The 24,774-nt window shown below is 43.2% G+C and overlaps 1 protein-coding gene across 1 annotated transcript in view; it reads left to right on the top strand.

The window, feature by feature from the left end:
• The window catches only part of LARS2 (leucyl-tRNA synthetase 2, mitochondrial), a 255,884-nt gene that overhangs the window by 209,104 nt on the left and 22,006 nt on the right, over positions 1 to 24,774 (top strand). The window contains exons 14-18 of the mRNA XM_006868824.1: positions 3,290 to 3,390; positions 5,471 to 5,653; positions 7,320 to 7,489; positions 9,235 to 9,312; positions 10,489 to 10,600. Coding sequence (XP_006868886.1) covers positions 3,290 to 3,390; positions 5,471 to 5,653; positions 7,320 to 7,489; positions 9,235 to 9,312; positions 10,489 to 10,600 — 644 coding nt within the window. The remainder of the gene's footprint in view (positions 1 to 3,289; positions 3,391 to 5,470; positions 5,654 to 7,319; positions 7,490 to 9,234; positions 9,313 to 10,488; positions 10,601 to 24,774) is intronic.

Here is a 24,774-nt window from a genome sequence, read left to right as displayed (position 1 = left end):
CGAATATTGAAAGTACCATGGGCTGCCAAAAGAACCAATACATCCATGTGGGGAGATGTGCAGCCAGAGTGCTCCTTGGAGGCCAAGATGGACAAACTTCGTCTCTCATAGTTCAGACATATTATCAGGAGGGACAAGTCGCTGGAGAAGGATATCATGTTTAGTAAGGTGGAGGGTCAGAGAAAAAGAGGAAGACCCCCAACTAGATGGGTTGGCCAAGTGGCAGTATCAGTGAACTCAAGCATGGCAACAGTAGTGAGGTTGGCCCAGGATCTGGCAGTGTTTTGTTCTGCTGTGCATAAGGTCGCTATGGGTTGGTACACAACTCAGTGGCACCTAACAACAACAAAAACAAGGTCGTAAATCTTTGCATAAGGAGAAGGTCTCATCTTTCTCCCAAGGAATGACTGGTGGGCAGTCCAGCGTTTATCCTGCAGAGCCATAGCACTCCAGGATACTAGAGCCTGAATAGCACTGTGATTAATTTTGTGTGCACATGGGTTGTATCTTCTAAATTGACGCGGTAGGGCTCTGGGTGGGCCCTGTGACATCCAATGGTGCAAACATGCCTCAGACACACATATGCACATACATGCACATACATGTACATGCACATTCTTAACAAGACTTTTAAATATGAAAGCCAAGAGTTATTTTTTTCCTACTGACTCAGTTTTTTTCTTAGTCAGTCCCTTGGTTCTACATCATTCCCCTGAATCCATTAGAAAGTTTCTTTGAATCTCCTCTGTCTACACCACTGTTCAGATAGGGGCCTTTCCAGAGTCCTGATTCAGTGGTGTAGTTCATCTAAATTACATGGCCTTACGTATGAAAAGCAACTGTTACTGAATGAACAAAGCCAGCTCCTTTTTTCTCCATACATCACTAGGTGGTCTTTCTGAAGTGGTAGCTTTCTTGAACTGAAAGAGGGTCGTTAAGTGAAATGGAAGCCACGCTATGTAAGTGAACTAGAAGCACTGAAGCATTTGTGCCTGAAAGCTGCAGCACGTGACTAGTGATGCTGTCGATGCTGGCGGAGAGCAGCGCGCAGTCTCCTATGCAGCATTCCTACCTGCTAGCTTTAGAAATGTGAAGTAGACGCACACTGTCAGCCCATGGCCCCATAAATCAACCTTTGAGTTTGGAAGAGCACTTGGCTCACCTTCAAAAATAAACCAAGTGAATTCTTATAAAAAAAAGTAGACCGTTTCAAATGAAGTCATTTTGGTATAAGGAGCCTTGATGGCTCAGCATGGCTGCTAACTGAAAAAGAGTGTTGGAACCCACCCAGCCATCTGCTCCTGTAAGGATTACAGCCAAGAAAACCTTATGTGGGTTTCCACACTGCCTTTTAAAGGCCAACTCAATGGCACCTAAAAACATTGATAATTTTGATATAAATCGTGTACTGGTCCTTTTACAAGGTAACATATTTTAATATTCATCTAGAAATGTGGGAATGTGACTAAAACCACCTTTTAAAATCCAGCACTGTAAATAAATGATTATCTGTATTGTCAAACACCAGATAGCTGTTTAAAAAATAAGATAGATCTATATGGACTGTGATGGAAAAATCCATTCATATAATAAATAATGTGATTCCACTTACGTAAATCCAAAATGATCTGTAAAACTATATACATATGTGTATACACATTTGTGTATATAGAAACCTTGTCTTTTATGCCTCCACTTTTCCAGGCATATATACCAAATATAACTGTCACTTCAATGAGCAATAGGCCTAGAACAGAGAAGGGAAGGGAGTGTTTAAATTTGAGCAAAAAGGATATATTCATCTTTAACTTGTATGATTTTTTTTCTAATGTTTTTAAGAACGTGAACAGACACCATATATAAAGTTAATGTGACAAGTCACCTTGTTGAATTAGAATCTATGTCCTCAGGGACCCCTCTTTATTCTGGGCTCAGCACATAGCTAACATTTGTGTGCTTCTTTGCTAATTATAAGTACACCCACTTCTCACTTAACAACATGGTTAGATTCCAAAGCCCAGGTTTTTATGCAAAATCAGCATTATGTGAGGAGGTGGCCCTGGAGTTCAGACCCTCAGAATTGCTGTGCTCCTAATCCCAAGGCCCTGTTGTCGGGTTGGCCCTCCAGTGGACCTAAGGTCTGGCAGCTGGACTAGAGACACAGTTGGTCGCTCTGGGACTAGAGCAACCTGCAAGACGAGGGATCAAGACAACTGGTGGGGATTTCTGTCCATGTGTATGCCCCCAACAGCTACCCCTCCACAACCCCAGCTGCCTCCTGTCCCCCGCAAGCCTGGAAGGACCCACAGATATGAGAAATGTGCTTCAGGTCTTGAAAGGTTTGGAAGCCGAGGCTGAAAGCCTGGAGACTAATAGCTACTCGGAACAGGTGCTCAGCAGCCCAGGTCATGGAGGCAGAGGGGTAGCTGGCGTCTGCTGCAGCCCCTAGTACCCTTCCTGCTGCAGGGCGTGGTCATTCCAGGGTTCTTGAATAGAGGGGAGCTGCAGCAACCTCCTCCCAGGCCCTTCTGGCTACTTCTTAGAAGGGCTCTCTCAGAATCTCCCTCAGTCACCTCTTGCCAGAAGAATTGCAGCGTTCGCTCTGGCAGTGGAGATGGAGCTGGCAGAGGGTGTCCTGGAGAGCTGGCTGCTTCTGCTGAATGGAGCCTACATGCACGGTAGCCTTGTGAGTGGGAAGCTGGGCTCAGGGGGAAACTCAGGGCACAAAGTAATCCAATAGTAGTGTGCAATGTCAGATAACGACAATCTATTAGTGAGGAGTAGGTATGTTTTCTTGCAGCTATCCCATTTAACCTTCCAACATGTTTTGAGGCATATTTTTATTACTCCCATTTTACAGTTGAGGAAACTGAGGCTCAGAGCAAGTAAGAGGCTTGTCTTGTCTCAGAATTCATTAGGAAGCAGAATTGTAATTGGAATATAGGCTTTCCAAATCTGAGGCTGGTCCTTCTTCCACCTCACCATAGAGAAGTATAGCTCTTCAGTTAAGACCTGCTGATTTGACTTGCTTTTCTTACTGCTCATTTATAAAGAACCATTTGTTCAAGGATGGTTTACAAATGATGCCCTTCAGTGTAACTGTTTTCACAAGGGTCATTTGTTTCTGCAGGTAAGGGTGTGGTGCTGATTCTTTGATACCTCTAGTCTCCACCCCGGAGTCCTGTTGCGGCTCTATAGGATAAGCACTGGACCGCAAGGTTGGCAATTTAGACTCACCAGCGGCTCCTCGGAAACCCACCCACATCTTTTTCCTGTTTTCTTTCATCAGAGAGCCTTTTCATAAGCTGCTGGCCCAAGGCCTTATCAAGGGGCAGACATTCCGCTTACCTTCTGGACAATATCTGCAGAGAGAAGAAATCGATCTCACAGGTAAGAGGGTCAGTTTAGAATGGCCCATTTGGTCCCATCCAAGTACTTGCAGAGAATAAAAGTCAGAGAGACCCAGTGAGCAGGCTCATGCCACAAGGCCCCAGCTGGCTGGGGAAATCTCAAAAGAGAAGCATCAGCCTCAGGGACGTACGCCCCTGCTTGCTCTGGGCCTTTGCTTTCTGAAGATTAGTGCAGACACCCACTGCCTGTTCCTCAGCCCTAGGCTCTGTCAGCTCCAGGGACAGTTCCGATTCAGATCGGGTTTCCATTCAGGATTTCAGCCTGCAGCGAGGTGCTCGCTGTTGTACGCAGGGCTGCCGCTGCGTACAGCTGGCAGCTTGCTCACTGCTCACAGGCACCCAGCTCAGGAGGTGAGTCACTTGCCAAACCCTCTTAGGGCTACAGCTTCCAAGAGAAGGTGCCTTTTTCTAGCTTAATTGCTCTGACCAGAAAAATGCCTCTTTCCTAATTTGTCCAAGGGTGTGATCGGACAGGCAGTGGTCCTCTAGCCTCACTCCGGTCTGGGGATATCACATCTTCAGGACTACAGTCTCAGCTTTGCTCTCATGTTGTGGGGCCAAGCAGTCTTGAGAACCTTCAGGGCATCCTCTGACTTCCCCCTCAGACTTGCCCACCCTGCAAGAATGCTTTGGTTTGCATCTGTTTAACCATCACCCCTCTCAGGAAGTGGGGTGGCTTGTAGGTATATGGAGCAGTTTCTCGGGGTTTGCTGCTGGAGTCAGAAGAAACAGAAATCTACTCAAAGGCGGATTTTTCACAAGACTAATGAGGGGGCATCACCCAAACCCAATTGTGGGACATAGCACCGGGCCTTATGGGAAACAGGAAGTCACCAGACTACTGCTGTCTCCTCATCTCCTTCACCAGCTTCTAGTTCCTCCCTGCTTTTCTTTTCCGCTCAGTTTGGAATTCGGCCAGGTTTGAGTTCCGTTTACAAAGTGAACAAGTCTTGCATCATTTCCTCAGGACCTTAGGGTTCTGGTACCCCACAACATCAGAACAGAGTTCCTGTATCTCTTAGACCCACTCCCTGAGGAGAAGACCTCCACTGGTTCCACCCACTGGGGGTTGGTGACAAGGTCACCTCGTCTACCCGTGACCAGCTAAGGCCTGCTCCACCAGCACCATCTGGGAGTGGAAGGTCATTGTGTTTGGGCTGTCACCACCCAAGGGACCACCACATGCAGGTGCCCAGACTGTGCCATATCCTACGTGAACGACTATAGCACGGAAGGGGGACCAGCCTTAGAGGACAAGTGACTTCTCAGGGGGCTTTGCTGCCCAGAGACCCTAACTGGTCTGCTGCCAACTTCCACCCTGAAACCATAAAGGAAACAGTAGTGTGTACAAGGATTCATTTTTAGACTTTTTCTTGTTGCATGAAAACATTTTACTCATACCGGAGAATATTGTTTTGTTTTGCAGTTGACCCAAAAAACTGGCACATGCTCTTGTAACTGCACGATTTATTCATGACATTGAAATGTGTAGGAGAGAGGAAGGGAGGGAAGCAAGCCTCCTTTTAAAAAACAAAATAAAACTCTTTTATAATATAATAGCAAGGAACCCTGTTTTCTTAAACGCAAACCATAACTTAGCTTCCCTAACAAAGAATGTCTGCCTTGAGCATTGGGCTCCTTTAACACAATGTCCCTGGGATCAAATTGATGACAACTCCAAAGATTAGAAAGGACTTTTAGAGGGCAGTGAGTTTGTGTGAATGGGGGAGGAACAACTCAGAAAAGGAGGGTGAGCATGTGTTCCACAACAGGAAGCGTGTGATGAATGTCGTGGAATTGTACATGCGGAAACTGCAGGAGGAATGTATATTCGGCATGTGGAATATCAATAACAATGATAACAAATAAGATCAAGTTAAATAAATAACTATATACAGACTGCCTCATAGAAGGAGAGAAAGAGGCAAGTTAAGTGGATTCATGGCATTCTTCAAATAGACATTTTTTAATGGCCCACCCAGTGTTTTCTCATAATGCGCTTTGATAGAATCAAATTCAGTGTAACACAGATCATACCTGTGTGTTCTTTTCGTTTCCAGGTTCTGTTCCTGTGCACTCGAAAACAAAAGAGGTATTAGAGGTGACATGGGAGAAGATGAGTAAGTCCAAGCACAATGGGGTGGACCCCGAGGATGTAGTGGAGCAGTATGGAATCGACACGATTCGGCTTTACATCCTTTTTGCTGCCCCTCCTGAGAAGGACATCTTGTGGGATGTGAAGAGTAAGTCACATTCTTGCTTCCTGTTCTGCTTCCATTGTGATCTGCCTTGGACACGGAAGGAAGTTAGGGAAAGGAAATGCCTTTGCTGAAGACAAGAAGAAATCTTGTTGCATAAAGCAAGTAGTGAATTGTTAAAAAGCCTGTACCTTTCTTAGACCCATGTTCTGAGGATTCTCTGGGAAACCTGTTGCAAATCCCAGTCCTTACTCCAGAACTGCTGACATAATTGTCAGATAAGGGTCCCAGGAATCTGCCTCTGAATAAGCTCAATGGTGATTCTGTCTGGGGACCACAACCTTTCCATGGAGACAGATTGGCTTGCATGCTGCTCCCGAGCCTGCTGTTGTCTAAAGACTCCAGCCGCCCCACACCCCTATCTGCCCAGAAAGGTTTTTAATTTTTTTCCCGTGGAGCAATGTCATCTTCTTTCACCAACCCAGAAAGCTCCAGATGGAGCCCTCCTCAGCCACACCACAACAGCCTCCAGATCCCCTCAGGGGAGATTTGTCTCACCAAAGTTGCTTAGATCTAAAATGACGTAAGGTAAAATAATCGGGAGTATCTGGACAGTCCAGAACACACATGAGAAGCACTCATCTTTCCTCCCTGTGATCTGCCCCAGTTGTTAATGGAAAGAAGAAAATCTGATGGCTGGGATCATGAGACTTACATCAAGTGTGTTCATTATCTGCGGAATGGTTGTTGGTTTCAGCATGCCTTCGCTGGTGAGAAGTGTGGCCTGGAACCAAGCTCAGGGATGCCAGTCCTAGAACTAGCTACGGTGGCATCTGTGGGGGTGCTGGTAAAAATACAGATGCAGACTCTGGCTCCCTGCCCTAACCTGTAGGACAGATTCCAGGCATCTGTGTTAACAGAACCCCTCAGATGGGCCTGGTGTACATCCAGGTATGAGGACACCTGGAATAATGGCCAGAAAGTAAAAGGTCCTGGTTGCAGTTGGTGGATGCCATCAAGTCTCTTTCAATGCATAGCAACCCCATGTGACAGAGCAGAAGTGTTCCATAGGCTATAGTCATGACAAGAGGAGCTCCCCAGGTCTTCCTCCCAAGGAGATGTTGGGTGGGTTCAAACCTGAGGACCTGGACTGGCCCAAATTTGATTAGTCATGTGACCCTGGGCCACCAGGTGACACTCTTCAAGATTAGGGTGAAAGCTAGATTTGCTAATCCCTTTGAAGACTGTCATTCCCACCTGCCTAACTAGTGTAGCGGTTTGAGTCCTCCACTCCAGGGACAGTAAGGACTGCTGCCAGTGTGCTACCTGGCCATGTGGTATTTATGTAAATGAGAAGCTCACACACAGGGACAACCCACTGTGGCTCCAAACACACTTCTGGTACCACAGGCATTATTGTTGTAGTTTCCTGCTGCCCATCCTGACTGAGCTTCTCATCCCTTCCCGGGCCAATCCTGGGCAGTACTCCAGGTAGCCTGGCCATATCAGGGCCTCTAAGAATGTGATGGAATCAGTCCTACTCTGACTTCAAGACACCGGAAGCCAGGGTGCATCTTCACCCATGAATGAGTCTGTCAGAGCAGAAGGAAAGGTCACATCCACACACAGGTGCTTTTCTCGGCTTACTTATAAGCAAACCAGTGATCCTTGTATGCCCTCTCTTTCTCTCCTTTATTGACAATTCACTCAGCTGATGCTCTCCCTGGAGTGCTGAGATGGCAGCAGCGCCTGTGGGCCTTGGCAACACGATTTATTGAGGCCAGGGCTTCTGGAAAGGCTCCCAAGCCTCAGTTGCTGAGCAACGAAGAGAAAGCTGAGGCCCGGAAGCTTTGGGAGTACAAGAACTCAGTCATCTCTCAGGTCAGAGGCTCTACAGTGGACGCTGTTTGGTCCTGTAACTCATCATGCTTTGGGGCCTTTGCCTGGCATGGGCTGCATGGCGTGGGCCACAGTGGGTCTCCTTTCTTGTTGTGGTGGTCCTGCTTGCCTTGATGAACTGATAGCCACTGCTTTGAGTCCTCAACCACGGTAGATCAGCACCAGGCGCATGCTAATAGAAAGAAGTTCTCCCTTTACTCATTAGTCACTTTTTTCTGTCCTGAATCAAAGGGAGCTGCCCACTTTCCAAGTTTCCAGACTTAGCAAAAGTACACTACGCTGATGACATACTAAACTCATTATATTTAGAGTTGAAAGGGGCATTAACAGGCAATCTTCTGTAACCTTCTCCTTTGATCTATGGGGACAAAGATGAGGTCCAGAAAGGTTAAATGTCTTGTGCAAAGTCACAGTTAGTCATGAACAGAACAAAGAACAAAGTCCCCATGGCAGGGACTTCCCTGTGCCATCACGTTGTCAGTCATTAATGAGTGTGTTTGGCAAAATAATAATTTATGTTACCTACGTAGAGAATCACATATTATTATCTAAATCATTTTTTAAATTTCCATCAACAAACTGTTTGATTTGTTAAATGTAAAACTGATGATCTTGTCAGTAAACCATCTCTCAATTCACAATAAAAAGTTTAAAAAGATGCATTTTTATCAATAAGGAATGATTCTAAGTATTTTTTGTAGAGCTTTGTTATAATGGTATTTGCCTTTTTAAAGAACTTTGTCCAAAAAAAATGTTATATGTCTTTGAAAGAAGGCATTTAGGAAATCTTAAATCATTTTTTTAAATTGTGGTAAAATGTGTGTAACAAAACATTTGCCATTTTAGTAATTTTAAGGGTACAAATCAGTGTCATTAATCATACTCACCATGGTGTTCAGCCATGATCCATTGTCAGTCAGTTTAACCCAAATTCTTCCCATGGTGATGTGATTTTTTTTTTTTTTTTTGGTATGTGCTGATTCAAACTTAAAAAGTCAGGCAAGGTGACTAGAGGAGCAGATTTCTGTTGTGTGACCTGAAATGGCCCTGCATCAGACATGGCTCTCCCTTAGTGACCATTCAGCTTCATTTCCTGTGGAGACATCGTGCTCCTGAATTGAATTCAGTGGTCTGAGTGATGCCTGAGCGATTGCTTTCATTCCACATATTTTCTCTCCAAATTTGGCAAATTCTTCTATACTGTCAGATCATCAATTGGGTTATTTCAACAATTTGGAAACTTAACATCTTAAAGACACATTGCTTTTTATATTCTTACCCATGGTCAAAATTGCAAAACAACCCAACAGAAAAATTGAATTGGTGTTCTTATTTTGACTCCACATTTTAAAATGTAAAGCTCCCCATACCTCATGTGTTACTACCCTGCATTGTGATTACAGTCACGCATCCATCCTCTCTCCTGCTTACTAGCCTTGAGCTCCTGACTCAGGAGCCAGAACTGTCCCAGATACAGGGGCGTGGAGAGGGACTGTCTTGAATTGTGGGAATACTGTCCTTGAATTTTAAAAAATCTTTGTACTAAGGAGCCAGTACAATAATTATTTGAGGTACTGAATACTATTATAAATACTTTTGATTATACTCATTGAAGTTCACAGTTTTCACAATTCAGAGTATTTGTTGTTGCTACTTGGTGTGTGTGTGTGTGTATAAATGTTAAAAGGCTTTTGAAGAAAGTGAATTCATTCCATGTTTACCTCTAGGTGACCGCCCATTTCACAGAGGACTTCTCCCTGAATTCCGTCATTTCTCAGCTGATGGGGCTCAGTGCGGCCCTCTCTGTAAGTGACCTGCATGTCCTCACTGGCTGACAGCAGAGGGGGGAACCACTTCCAGCTGTGTGATGAGATGGTAACTGTGGACAGACAGCAGCACCTCCTCAGTCATGGCTGTGTGGCCTTCAAGTGGTATTTCCTCCATACTTGCAGATAAGGCCACTGGGGCCCAGGCAGTTGGTTAGTGAGAAATCCAAGACTCCCTTTTCGAAGTCTGGCCATACTGTTTTTTTCATGACCCCACTGCCTGAGTTCCTGAGTGAATACCCGCCTCAGAGGGTAGTTGTGAGAACCACAACAGTTAGCAAATGGTCATCTACTAGTGATAGCTGCAGCTATGTCTAATACTACGATTCCATGAGGAGAGCTCCCGCTCTCCCACCCTGCAGGAGACATTTATTCTCTCTTAGTGGAGGAGGCCAGAAGTCCAAAGTCTAGGTGTTGGCAGTGTTGATTCCTTCTGGGGGCTCAGAGGGAGAATCTGTTTCCTGCCTCTCTCCTAGCTTCTGGCGGTTGCCAGCAATCCTTGGCATTCCTTGGTCTGTGGCAGCAAAACTCCAGTCTCTGTCTCTATTAGCAGAGGGTGTTCTCACCATGTGTCTGTATTCTCTTCTTATAAAAACACCAGTCGTTGGATTAGGACCCACCTTAATTCAGTGGTGTGGCGGTTAAGCACCCAGTTACTAATCAAACAGCCACCAGTTCAAACCCACTAGCTGCTCTTTAGGTGATGGTCTTGGGACCCCAGTGGGGCAGTTTGGCTGTGCCTACAGAGTAGCATAAGTTGGAATTGATTCCAGAGCAGTGAATTTGGGTTTTGTTAATGACATCTGCAAAGACTGTTTCCAAAGAAAGTCACATTCTTTGGTTCCTAGTGACATGAATTTTGGTGGGGGAGAGGGGCACTGTTCAACCCAGTTGAATATACTCCGATGTCTTAGGAGTCCTTCTGGTGCAGTGGGTTGAGTGTCGGGCTGCTAATTGAAGGGTTGATGGTTCTAATCCACCCGCCACTCCTCAGAAGGAGAATGAGGTAGTCCACTTGTGTAAATATTTACAGCCTCGGAGACCTTATGGGGCGGTCTACTCTGCTTGCTAGAAGTCGGAATCCAGTCGTCTCTTAGCAATGCTTGTTTTTTGCCACTTCAGTATCTTTACACTGGTGTTCTTTTCTCACCGTAGCAAGCTTCTCAGCGAGTGCTTCTGCACAGTCCCGAGTTTGAAGATGCTCTGTGTGCTCTGTTGGTGATGGCTGCACCAATGGCCCCTCACATAACCTCGGAGCTCTGGGCAGGTACGTGGGGACACCCTGTTTGACTAAGCTTTTTGCTAAGCAGGATGAGGCAAGTCTCTTTTTGAACATTATCCTTTACACAGATGTCCTCAGCTCCGGGGTCCAGTGTCTGACATCTACTTTCAGGGACCTCTCTACCTTGTTTGTACTCTGAGTGCTGGTGCCTCATCCTCTGCAGGTCACCATATCATAGGGCAAGGCATGCCCTCTTTGGGACAGTGTCCAGACGTGTGTGGGACTGATGGTCGCACAGAGCAGGCCTTCTCTACACCCGGCTCACCTGCAATCACATATGCTGTTGCCATATTGTCTTTTTAAGATAGAAAACTCATCTTTCATCCCACTCTGCAGATAGAGTGAAGGGTACCTGCAGTTCACATTCAGATCTGTAATCTGCTGCTTGACACTGTCTGCTAGTTTCAGGTCCAAGTCTCCAAACCAGTTATAGGCTTACCTCAGAAGTATTGTGGGTTCCATTCTAGTATACCACCATAAAGCAACTCACACGAATGTTGTGGTTTTCCAGTGCATATAAGAGCTGTGTTACACTATACTATAGCTATTAAATGTGTAATAGCATTACCAAAAAAAAGTGAAATATTGTGAGAATTACAGAGACATGAAGTGAGCACCTGAGCACATGCTGTTGGCAGAATGGTGCCAAAAACTTGCTTGGCTGGGTGGGTTGGAATTGTTAAAAACGCAGTATACGCAAAGCACCATTCGAACAGGTATGCTGTGTTCTCAAACTCAGCACTGAAGCTGGGCTGACTGCCTGAGGCTCATGTGGGGTAAAAGCAGTTGCTTCCACCTCCCTCCCTTGGAGATCTTGGTTTGGAGCCATGGAGAAGGGTGGAATGTATGTTGAATCAGCTCCCTGGCGATTCTGGTGCACAGGCAAATGGGGTTTCCAGGCACTCCACGAGACCTCCGGGCAGCCTCCGGAGGACATTGGACAGGTCCCATTGCTAAATATCGAAGACCATGACTAGAAACATTTCCATCCTCTCCTTTTAAAACATAATCCAAACATTCTTTACATTAAGCTCTCGCTTGAATTGTTAATGTTCTTTCCTTTCCTTTTTCTCATCTTTATTTTTGTTCTTCTTGTTAATTTTAATATGGCACTTTTTTTTTTTTTAAAGATTTGACGTTTATAGTCACTTCTTTTTGTGGAAGAAAAAGAACACAATTCCCCTGCGCTGAAATCATTCTCAACTCGCTCAGGAAAGTCAGTGTGGGCAATCGGGCAATCTGAGTGTATTTAGTGACAACACTGCTGAGTCCTAGATCCCAGCAGGTCGGGCAGGGTAAACTTTCCCGTGCCCTCAGCAGCACTCCTGATGTGGGAAGGGAAGTGCAGTCAGAAGGTGCAGCGTCCTGGCAGGAGGAGTTGATGCTGATGGCCATGCTGGGTCCTGTTCTCCGGGCCTTGGAGCCACATTTCTCCTGTGACTTCATGGAAGTTTTCAATGAGCCTGTGAGAGAGGGGCACACTAGAATGCTGCAGGTACACAGTGCTTTCATCTGAGGACCTTGAGAAGTAGCAGACTTCATAGCAGCTCCTCCACAACACCTCTGCCAAGGCGATGAGTATTGTTGGGGCAGCATCAGTTCATGAAACAAGTCCTGCTGAGCACTAACTCCACAAAGAAGGTCATTGAGTGGAAGCTCACAGCTACACCCTTTCCAAGACTACAGTGAGGGGAAATGGCACAAAGAACCATAGGGAGGAAGCAATGACGTTTCTTCTTTTCAAGGGAGAAGGGCTTGCTTTACTGGCTCGAAGTGAGTAGCAAGCCCTTGTCAGATGTATGAGCCTAATGGGTGCTGGGTCACATCTGTTTTGCCTCCATTGTACCCCCATGCCTAGCTCAATGCCTGGAACTCAGCAGGAGCTTCAGACATGCAGAATGGGCATGCCAGTGTGACAGCACTGTTCTGCTTATATCCAGTGGGAGATAACGTCATCTTGAAGAGGATGCTCTTTTCAGAGATGGCTCTGTTCATTGTTGATGTCTATATTAGTCAAGTCACTTGATGATTCCTTTAAACACTAGGAAAGTTATTGTTCTTGTGGACTTAAAACTCTGTGGTTGTTGTTGTTAGGTGCTGTCGAGTCAGTGCCAACTCATAGCGACTCTATGCACAACAGAACGAATCACTGTCTGGTTCTGTGCCAGCCACACAGTTGTTATGTTTAAGCCCATTGGGCTACCACTGTGTGAGTCCATCTTTTTGAGGGTCTTCCTCTTTGTAGCTGACCCTCCACTTTACATTGCATGAGGTCTTTCTTCAGGGCCTGATCTTTCCTGACATGTCCACAGTACATGAGGTGAAGTCTTGCCATCCATATTTCCAAGAAGCATTCTGGCTGTACGTCTTCAAGACCAGATTTGTTTGTTCTTCTGGCAGTCCATGGTACTTTCAGTATGTTTCACCAACAACATAATTAAAATGCATCAATTGTTTTCTGATCTTCCTTATTCACTGTCCAGCTTTCTCATGCATTATGAGGCAATTGAAAATACCATGGCTTAGGTCAGGCACACCATAGTCCTCAAACTGACATCTTCTTGTCAGGACTTTAAAAAGGTCTTTTGCAGCAGATTTGCCCAATGCAATGCATCATTTGATTTCTTGACTGCTGCTTCCATGCGAGTTGATTCAGGATCAAATAAAATAAGTCTTTGAAAACTTCAATCTTTTCTCCATTTATCATGATGTTATTTATGGGTCCAGATGTGAGGATTTTTTTTTTTTTTCTCTGCACTGAGGTGCAATCCATACTGAAAGTTGTGTATTAAGTCCTCTTTGCTTCCAGAAAGCAAAGTTGTATCATCTGCATATTGTAAGTTCTTAATGAATCTTCCTCCAATCCTGATGCCATGTTCTTCATATAATTCATCTTCTCTGATTATTTGCTCAGCATGTAGATTGGATAAGTATGGTGAAAGAACACAACCCTGATGCACACCTTTTCTATTTTAAAACCATTCAGTATCTCCTTTTTCTGTTTGAATGACTCCCTCTTGATCTATGTACAGGTTCCTCATTAATATAATTACATTTTCTGGAATTCCCATTCTTCCCAATGTTATCCATATGTTATGATCCACACAGTCAAATACATTTGCATAATCAATAAAGCATGAGTAAACATTTTTCTGGAATTCTCTACTTTCAGCCAAGATCCATCTGACATCAGCAATGATATCCCTCATTCTATGTCCTCTTCTAAATCCAGCTTAAATTTCTTACAGCTCCCTGTCAATGTATTACTGAAACCATTTGTAAGTTATCCTCAGCAAAATTTTACTTGCATGTGATATGTTATTGAAAAAGATATTTGTTAAGGAGTGAGTCATTGGTCTTGCAAAATTCTCTCATAAGATCTCCAGTACCATTTCTAGCACCAAGGCCATATTTTCCAACTACCATTCTTTCCTTTTGGTTTCTACCTTTCACATTCCAATCACCAGTAATTATCAGGTGCATCCTGATTGCATATTTGATCAATTTCATACTGAAGAAGTTGGCAGAATTCTTCAATTTCATTATCATTGGCTTTAGTGGTTGATGCATACATTAGAATAATAGTCATATTACCTGGAATTCCTTGTAGTATATAGATATTCTATCTTGAAATGCTCTTTTTGATGATGAATGTGACACCATTCCTCTGCAATTTCTTATTCTTGCCATAGTAAGCCATATGATTATCTAATTCATAATGGTCAGTACTAGTCCATTTCAGCTCACTAATGCCTAGAATATTGATCTTTATGTGTTCCATTTCATTTTTGACAACTTCCAATTTTCCAGGATTCATATTTGCTATATTCCACATTCCAATTATTAATGGATATTTGCAGCTATTTCTTCTCATTTTGAGTAGAAACAGTAAATGAAGGTTCTGAAAACTGCTCCATCTGCATCATTAAGCAGCTTTTCCCCAGTCATATTTTGAGTGCTTTCCACCCTGCGGGGCCCATCACCCTGTATTAAATATATCAAACAATGTTTCTACTATTTTTCATAAGGTTTTCAGTTGCTAGCCATTCAGAAGTGGTCCACCTCTCCTTCTTCCTAGTCTGCCTGAGTCTGCCAATCTTGCTGAAACCTGTCCACCCTGCTGATATTTAAAATACTGGTGACATAACGTCCAGCGTCACAGCAGCACACAGGCCACCAGAGTACAACAGCCTGACAGAGGAGGGGGAGTAACACAGAGAGCTGACTTGCTGATTTGGAGTCTGGGTTTTTCATTTTTAATGGTCATTTCAAAAGCGGCAGTGTTAATTATAGAAAATAAGGTAAGAATAATGAGTGTTCTCTTTATAAATTCTTCCACAGTGGGCCACAGTCCTTCCTTATCAGTGCCACTTGTGATCAAGCAGATTCTGATTAGGACAACTCCAGGTGTGTCCGACTAGAACTCTGCTCCATGGGGTTTCCAATGGCAGATTTTTCAGTAGATCACCAGTCTTTTCTTCCAAGATGCTTCTGAGTGGACTTGAACCACCAGCCTTAGGTTAGCAGCAAATAATGTTTATCATTTGCACCACACAGAAACTCGTCCTTCCTCAGCGTTGGGTTTGAAAGGATATTGAGCAAACTCAGGTAAGGATTTAGAAATTTGACTTTCTGTTTTTCTTTCTTCTCACATCAGTAGAACTCGTAGCCCAGAGAGCATCAGGATTTCACATAAATCTTCAAATTGAGGTCATATCAAACATGTTGTTGTTGCTAAGTACCACTGAGTCAGTTGCAACTCAGAGCGATCCCGTGTACCCTGTATAGGGTTTCCAAGGAGGAGCTGGTGAGCTTGAACCACAGACCTCGTGGTTCAAATCGACTTTGCGTTCGCATTAACCCACTGTGCTAAAGTGACATGTAACTGAAGTACTAAGGGGTCATGCATGGGAGAGTCTTCAGACGTTTCTAGAAACAGTCCGTCCAGAGAGCATTTTCATGTACATGAAAGAGCTCTTCCAGTTTATATACCAGTATAGTGTTACAGAGAAGAAAGAAATACATGCTGACTAGTAAGAGGACCAAAGATGGGTGATGAGAAGTGTCTAAGGATTGTTTTAATGTTCCTATCCCCCGAATCATTTTATGCTTACAGTGGAGATAGTAGAAAATGTGGTAGGGTTTATTATAGTTGTCAGAGCAGTAACCATTTCAATCAGAAGGGTTTGTATATGTCCTTCTGCCCTTAAATACTTCTCCATGTTGTTTTAGGGGAATCCTTGGAAACTGGATGCTGTGACCTCCCTTAGAGTTCCTTCAGAATGCCTCAGGAGGAAGAGCAAGCATTAGTTCCCTTTTCCTACTAGTTAAGATTAGGGAACTGTTTTCCCAGTGTATTTTTTTCTTAACAGTATCAGCATTTGTCCTAGTCAAAAGGGAAGTGGTTTTCATCTCTTGAGGAAGAAAAAATCCTATTACATTGTGAAGTCATGAGCTTGGTTTGAATTTTATCCATTTTGGTATCTGAAATCTCCAAAAAAATCACACAAGGGGGAGATTTTCAACCAACTTTTTGTTCGTGCAGATGTCTATAATTTCTAGCTTTAAATGTCAACCCTAATCAGGAAGTACACTGGGAATGTCGACATCAGGAGCTAATCCTGAATACTGTCTAAAGGTGCTGGTGTGTTGTTAAATGCCGGCGAGTCCTTTCTGACTCATCATAGCATACAGGACTTCTGAGAAGTGGGTAGTGGGTTTGGATACCTACCTTCTGGTTAGCTGTCCAGTGCTTATACTACAGTGTCTCTCTAGAGTCTCCTGTGGGTTCATTCTGTTCCTGCTTACTAGGTTGAATCAAGGTCCAGTTTGTTTTAGCAGGAGAGACTTAAGTCATTTGCTAGATCGTTCCAATTAGCCTTTTCTAACCAAGGGTTGGTGGCACTGTAGGATAAGCACTGAATTGCTAACCTAAAGGTTAGCAGTTCAAACTCACCAGCCACTCCTCATAAGAAAGTTGAGACTTTCTGCTCCCATATACAGGGTTGCTAGGAGTTAGAATTGACTTGATGGCAGTGGGTTTTTTGTTGTAGTTTTAACTACGTTTTGGATCTCCAGCCCCACCGAGAGGTGGATGAGTTAGTAGAGGCCAAGGAGTCCTGAATTTCTCTTTCCATACTGGGAGTTGAGAAGTCTTTAACAATAGCATGGAAGACTAAACACAACTGGGCCTTAAAAGCTATGTGCCAGCCAATGTCAGCATCTCTCCCTTCCATGGGGGCTGTGATTTCAGTTGACAGTGAGGTCGTACAGTCAACTGACGAGGGAGGAGAAGGTAAGTATAAAGACTCCAAAGGGTTGAACAAGGTTCTAAAGGTGAAAGCAAAGGAAGATGAAGAAAGATGGGGGAACTGGGATGGGTTTTGGGTGAGACTTCTTTTCCCCTTAGATTTCTCACATTTTGTGTTAGTTTTAGCTAAAGAATCTTCTAAGGAGGTCATTTTAAATCAAATAGCATTTAGAAACCTCCTCATACCAAATAAAAGAAGTAGATCATTGAATTTTCTTTCCTGTTTATTCTAATGCACCTCTCAGTTTTGAATATGTCAAAAGTTCCTCATAGGCAAGAGGAAGGAAGAGACTTGTCTCAGTGATATAATAGGGAGTAATTTTCACATACGCCAAATGTGTCGTGGAATACTAATTTGATGCTGTGGGATAAAGCAATGAACCCCAAGGTTGTTTTGCCAAGACCACCATACTTTGAGATGGTGCATCTCAGTTGGGACTTTTGAGAACACACTTTTGACCATTAATGATGCAGGAGACACATAGAGTAGTTGCTATTCAGTTGGTTCCAAATCATAGTGACCCTATGTATAACAGAACGAAACAATGCCAAGTCCTGTGCCATCCTCAGAATTGTTGCTATGTTGAAACCCATTGTCATTGCCACTGTGTCAATCCATCTCACTGGTGGTCTTCCTCTTTTTCACTGACCCTCATCTATATCAAGCATAAGACTGGAAATACTGTTCTATACAAGTGATTCTCCAAAATATTAAAATCATAGTTGAAGTGCTAAAAAAAAAAAAAAGTTCCTCATAGTGACCATTATAATTCCAAATTGTCTTTGAAACTGATTGCTGTTAAAACGATGTGTACAACAGTGTTGTATGTATTCCAGCACGTGGACAGGTGATCATTTACTCAAGCAATCCTATAACGTTTATATATATAAATATAGGAGGCCTAGTGGCACAGTGGGTTCAACACTAGGCTGCTTACTGAAAGGTGGGAGAAAGATGGGCAATCTTCTTCCATAATTATTTCCAGCCATGAAAACCCTATAGGACAGTTCTACTCTATCTCATTAGATCTCTATGAGTCAGAAAGTATTCTATGACAGTGTATTTGGGTTTTTGGATTTTGTATGCTGAAGTTCCCAGTTTTCCTGGCATAAGTAACATCTTAAGATTTTTGTCAACCAAGGCATATTTCTGTTCTAAGCAATGTTCATGAGTAAAATAAAATACTGGATTTTAAAATCTTTGAAAAAGAGATGCACAAGATTCTGCATTATACTCTCTGTACTGAGAATACATAAAGGAAGCAGGTAGTTAGCCTGCAGGAGGCACAGTTTCAGATAGAAAGGCCCCACAGAACCACAGTGAGTCCACAGGCCGGAGCTTGTATAACTTATGTCTCCAGAGCCTCATCAGAAACCGGTCATCACTCATGAGCGGCATGTGGACAAAACCAATCAAGCACAGCTAGCTCTCAGGGACACAAACCAGACTAAGGAAGAAGGCCTTATACGGTCTTGAAGTGGTGATTGGAGACAGTGTTTGTCTAAAGGCCTGTAGTCCAGAAGAAACCTCCTGAACTCCTCCTCAACCCCTAGAGCTAGCTTGAGAACAGACTTGGACAGCCTATGTCTGACCTGTCTCAGTGTGCATGCCTTCTTACTCAACAGGTGTTAAAATGCTAGAAAACAGTTTTTGTTTTTCTTTTTTTTTTTAGAAAATCAAAATGCTAAAGAAGGACCTATTCTTAAACAAAATAAGCTCCAACACTGAAAACGTCAGTGAAATATGAACTCGAGCCAATGTGAGCTTAGTTCCTGGGCAGCAGGTGGCATTTTGAGCAGGTAGACACACAGGGGTCTCAGACTTGGGACTGTTACTGAAGAGCCAAGTTCCCAGTGCAAGACTGGGAGGGGTTCAACTGAAACTGGGGGAAACTGCAGTTGTATCCAGTTCCTCCAGGCAGAGACCATCCGGAACACACCTGTAATTATCAAGCTGGGTTCATTGCTCACTACAGTGAAGGAGGGGGTCCTTGTATGACACTGTAGGATAAGCACGGGACTGCTAACCACAAGATCGTCAGTTCAAACCCACCAGCCATCCTCAGAAACCCTATACAGGGTTACTATGAGTCGGAACCAACTCAATGGCACTTAATAATAACAGTGAAGGATACACACAGCGTGGGACATCCAAGTAAGAAAGTGTGAAGAAGGACCTATTATAGGATTTGTGCTTTGATTGGGTAGTTGTGAGTCCCATTTGAAAAGTCATTGTGGATTGGGTGTTGTCAGAAAGTGGGCAAAATTTTATGACTACCTCAAGAATAAAAGTGTCATTGGTAATGAAGTAGAAGTCACTGGTGTTTACCAAGAGAGAGTGGCTCTATTGCTGTTTTGTGAGTCACACCGTGACCTTGTCATGGTAGCAATGTTCTGTGAGATTGTTTATGTCCTGGAGTGCCACTCCCATAGCTTTGAGTGGGAGGCAAGTTTCCACCACACTGATGTCTGGTTACGATTGTCAGACCAGTTCTAAATGTCAGAGCTGCTTTGTTTTCATTCTCACATCTGAGTGTAGAGGTGGTGGTGTGCCGTGGAGTCAGTTCTGACTCATAGTGACCCTGTATAGGGTTTCCGAGGCTATAAATCTTTACAGGAGCAGAAAGCCTCATCTTTCTCCCATGGAGCAGCTGTTAGTTTCGAACTGCTGACCTTGAAGTTAGCAACCCAACTCATTACCATTACGCTACCAGAGCTCCTTGAGTACAGAGAAAATTAAAATTACCCTTGGTCAGTATCTTAGTGCAGATCTGTGGTTATATCTTTTTATTCATCTACGTGTTTGATATGACCGCAGTTTGAAGATTTATGTGAAATCCCTGATTCTCTCTGGGCTAAGAACTCTACTGATGAACCATAGTCTTTGGTTCCTCCAGTCTCTTTCTGACCAGTTACTCCTGTCTTTTTATATATACATATATAATTTTGAGTTTGTTCTACATTGTTTCTCACTCTAGCCAGGATTTTTAATGTGACTGCGTTCAGAGTGGTTGATAGTGGTAGCCAGACACCATCTGATCTCAGAGTCATGGAGACTGATATTCTGGTTGGTCTCGTTTTTAAGGTAAAATTTACATACCGTAGAATGTACCCATTTTAAATAGACCCACTGCCATTGAGTCAGCTCTGACTCAGAGATCCTATAGGACAGAGTAGAACTGCTCTTTTGGGTTTCTGAGACTGTGAATATTTGTGAAAGCCAACCTTTGTAGCAATTAGAATGGCATGAGGGGCCACACACACCTTGTGGGTTATGAACAGGTTAGAGTAGCTCAGGCCCCTCAGAAGCTGGGGCCCATGTCAGAGGCTAGTGTGGCCTGTCTGGTCCCACTCACACACCCAGCTCAGAATGCACAGCAACAGTCTGGCCACCTTTGCTTTATCAGTACTTAGGTAGGTTTCTCAGGGTTAGCAAAAACCAAACCTGAGTATTTCGAGATTTAAAATAAGATAGACACCCAGCAATTCCACTCCTAGATTCCGCTCCACCCGAAGACTTGCACACCAGTATTCATTCCAGCACTGTTCACAATGTCCGTTAACAGATGAATGGATAAACAAACTGTGGTCCATACATACAATGGAATACTCCTCAGCCAGTAGGAGCATGAAGTCTGCACGCATGCCACAGTGCATGCTACACTCTGGGTGGAGCTAGAAGGCATTATACTGAGTGAAAGAAGCCAATCACAAAAGGACAAGTATTTTTGACACAACTTTTATTAAAAAATGAGAAAAGCAAATGTTTAGAGGCCAAAGTTCATTAGTGGCTACCAGGGGCTGGGGGCCAGGGAAAGGTACAGTAACAGTGATGAAAACCTGATTAAGGGTAGGGTCACAAAGTCCATTATTGTAATTACTTCCAGTAAGTTGTATGCTTGCAAAAAGTTGAATTGGCAAAAAGTTTTATGATCTATTTACAACAATGATCAGAATGCAAACAGTGTAGGTGCTGAGGCTACTAATGTAAAATCAACCAGCTCCTGGGATATGGTTCCTTGGTTTAGAGGCTTAGAGTCCTCGTTTCATGAGCTATCCCAGTTAATTGGCCTAATGAAGTGTTTAATGCTTCTGTTCCACCTTCTGTTTCATTACCTGAGTTCTTATAAGTTTCCAAGTGGCCATCCAAAACACAATTTGTCTCTGGATGTATGATTGGCTACTACAAGAATAAACAAGCCTGAGAGAGCCAAAATTTGACCAGGAGCCCTGGAAGCATAGTGGGTTACATGTCGGGCTGCTAACCACAAGATCAGTAGTTGGATTCTACCAGCCACGCCACAGAAGAAAGGTAAGGCTTTCTGCTCTCATAAAGATTTACAGCCTCTGTGTGCTGGTGGCCAGGAGGCAGACTTGCAGAATGTATCCTTTGGTTGTTTAAATGATTATATATTCCTGAGTGTTTTTGTGTGCAACCCCCTACCCCCCCAAAAAAAAATTTTTTTTAAACAAAAACCCAGACAGAATGGAAGCACATACTGTTGGTTGAATGATGATGTATGGAGGAGATTATAATCATTTCAGTGAAGCAATGAGTGTAAAAGCAATGTTCTCCCATGTAAACTAAAAACTTTTAAAAAAGGCAGGGGGAGCGAGAAGGGAGCAGAGCTCGAACATCAAGAAAGAAGACCCAGGAGTGAGTCTTTGAGTCCAGGATCCCTGTACTGTGAAGCTCCTAGATCCAGGGACAGCTTGAAGCCAAGGCACATGGAGATCGCCAAGGACTGCTGGGCCCACAGATGCTGAATGAAGACAAGGGCCTTTCCCCAGAGCCAGCACTCTGGATTCGAGCTTCTAGCCCCCTACACTTCTATTTTGTTTAAACCATTCACTTGTGGTATTTCTGTTTTCGCAGCATTAGTTAGCTAAGGTAATCATTTATCCCAAAAAAAATTTACAGCCTCTGAAACTCTGTACAGGATCACTATGAGTCAGAACTGACTCAGTGGCATGCAGTAGCAGCAATGTATCCCACCTGGATTTAGAACCATCTCAAGAACAGAATTGCTATATTAGACACTAACAACCAAAAGCCAGAACAGTTGTGGGATGGCATACATGAGAAAAGCAAAAGGTCATTTAAAACACAGGAAAGAAAGAAAAGACAAATATGGAGGTCAAAAGAGACTCTGAAACTTGCTCTTGAATGTAGAGAAGAGAAAAAAACTGGAAGAAATGATGAAGTAAAAGAGCTGAACAGAAATCTTCTAAGAGCAGCTCAAGAAATTAAAGTATTATAATGAAATGTCCAAAGACCTAGAGTTAGAAAACCAAAAGGGAAGAACATGCTCAGCATTTCTCAAGCAGAAACAACTGAAGAAATAATTCAAGCCTTGAGTTGTAATAATGAAGGATTCTATGCACAAATTATTGAGTGATGCAGAAAACGTCAAAAGACAATTGGAAGGAATACACAGAGTCACTGTACCAAAAAAGAATTGGTCAATGTTGAACCATTTCAAGAGGTTGAACATATGATTAAGAGCCGATGGTACTGAAGAAAGAAGTAAAAGCTGCACGAAAGGACTGAAGGCATTGGTGCAAAACAAGGCTTCGGGGATTGACAAAATTACCAACTGAAATGTTTCAACAAACTGATGCAGTGTGCCAAGAATTTGGAAGATAGCTGTCTGGCCAACCAGTTGGAAGATACCTGTATTCATGCCAGGTCCAAAGAAAGGTGACCTAACGGAATGTGAAAACCATAAAACAATATCATTAATACCATATGCAAGTACAATTTTGCTGAAGATAGTTCAAAAGCAATAGCAGCAGTACATTGAGGGAGCTGTCAGAAATTCAAACCAGATTCAGAAGATGTGGAACAAGGGATATCATTTCTGAAATCAAATGGATCTTGGCTAAAAACAGAGAATACTAGAAAGATGTTTCCTGTGCTTTATGGAGTATGCAAAGGCATTCGACTGTGTGGATCTTAATAAGCTGTGGATAACTTTGTAAAGATTGGGTATTCCAGAACACCTAATTGTGCTCATAAGGAGCCTGTACATAGACCAAGAAGCAGTTATTAAAACAGATCAAAGAAATACTGAATGGTTTAAAATCAGGAAAGGTGTACACCAGCGTTGTATCCTTTCACCGTATTATTCAATTTGTTTGCTGGGCAAATAATTCAAGATGCTGGAGTAGATGAAGAAGAATGTGGCATCAGGATTAGAGGAAGACTCATTAACAACCTGCAGTATGCAGATGACAACCTTGCCTGCTGGAAGCAGAGTACTTGAAATACTTAGCCATAAAGATCAAAGACCACAGCCTTCAGTATGGATTACACCTCACTGTAAAGAGAATTAAAATCCTCTCAACTGGACCAATAAATGACATAATAAATGAAGAAAAGATTGAAATTGCCAAAGACTTCATTTTGCTTAAATCCACACTCAACACTCATGGAAGCAGCAGTCAAGAAATCAAACTACATATTGCATTAGGCAGATTTACTACAAAATTCCTCTTTAAAGTGTTAAAGAGCTAAGACGTCACTTTGAGGACTAGGGTGTGCCTGATCAAAGCTATGGTATTTTCAGTAGCTTCATATCCATGTGAAAGTTGGATGATGAATAAGGAAGACTGTAGAAGAATTGATACATTTGAATCATGGTGTTGTTGAGAATATTGAAAGTACCATGGATTGCCAGAAGAACAAACAAATCTGTCTTAGAAGAAATATAGCCAGAATACGCCTGAGAAATGAAGATTGTGGGACTTTATCTCTTGTGCTTGGGATATGGTGTCAGGAAGGACCCAGTTCGTGGAGATGGATATCATGCTTGGAAAAGTGGAGGGTCAGTGAAACAGCAAGACCGCCAAAGATTGACTCTGTGGCAGCTGTGAGATGGAATGAGCAGGAACACAAACACCCACCCACATGTAAGGCTTTATTGTAGGTTGGATGGAAAGAGAGAGGGATATTGCTGGGGAAAGGGTTTTTATACTGGTTGAAGAGGAGGGCAGGGTTGAGATTAGTGGAGGTAGGTGATAGGTTGACTAGGGATGACTTGTCAGTAGGGAGAGAGGAATTTCCGGTAGAGAGAGCGAAATCGCGGCAAGCAGCCATTTTATTATGCATGTGGATGAGGGATTGTATCAGCAGCAACAGTGAGCTGAAAGATACCAGTTGTGAGACTTGGGCAGGACTGTTTCCATCTGTTGTGCATAGGGCTGCTATGTGTTGCAACTGACTTGACAGGACCTAACAACAGAATTAATCATGGAGGACTTCACATCGTTAGCACATCTAGATTTCCATCAAGGAATGTGATCTCTGCATTTATTTAAGCCTTCCATATGCTTTTAGTCAGGATTTACAGTTTTCTTCATGTAGGGCTTACATATTTCTTAAGATTATTTTCCAAGTATTTTATTTTATTGTTTATTCTTGTGACTAGAATCTTTTTCTGTTATATTTTCTGACTGGTAATCAACAGCATATTAAAAAAATATATTTGTTTGCTTATTCTCTACCCAAAGAGGCCTGGTGGCAGAATAGGTAATCGTTGGGCTGCTAACTGCAAGATCAGTGGTTCAAACCCACTATCTGCTCCTAGAGAGAAAGATGAGTCTAGGTGCTCTCATAAAGATTTACAGCCTTGGAAAGAAACCCTGAGGGGGTGTTCTCCTCTGTCCTATATTATAGGGTTCCTAGTTCAATGGCAGTGGGTATTCTTTACTCAGGGTCCCTACCCATCTCTCTTACCTTTGACAGGTCCAGGTCCTCTTGGGTTTTCTAGGATTCTGTAATCGGAGTTCTGGTGTGGTGCTAGAGGAGAAGCACTCGACCTCAAGGTCAGTTTGAACTGCAAGGTCA

Source organism: Chrysochloris asiatica, unplaced genomic scaffold, assembly GCF_000296735.1.
Source record: "Chrysochloris asiatica unplaced genomic scaffold, ChrAsi1.0 scaffold00124, whole genome shotgun sequence".
NCBI classification, from domain to species: domain Eukaryota; kingdom Metazoa; phylum Chordata; class Mammalia; order Afrosoricida; family Chrysochloridae; genus Chrysochloris; species Chrysochloris asiatica.
This window is presented reverse-complemented; position numbering and strand designations above follow the sequence as displayed.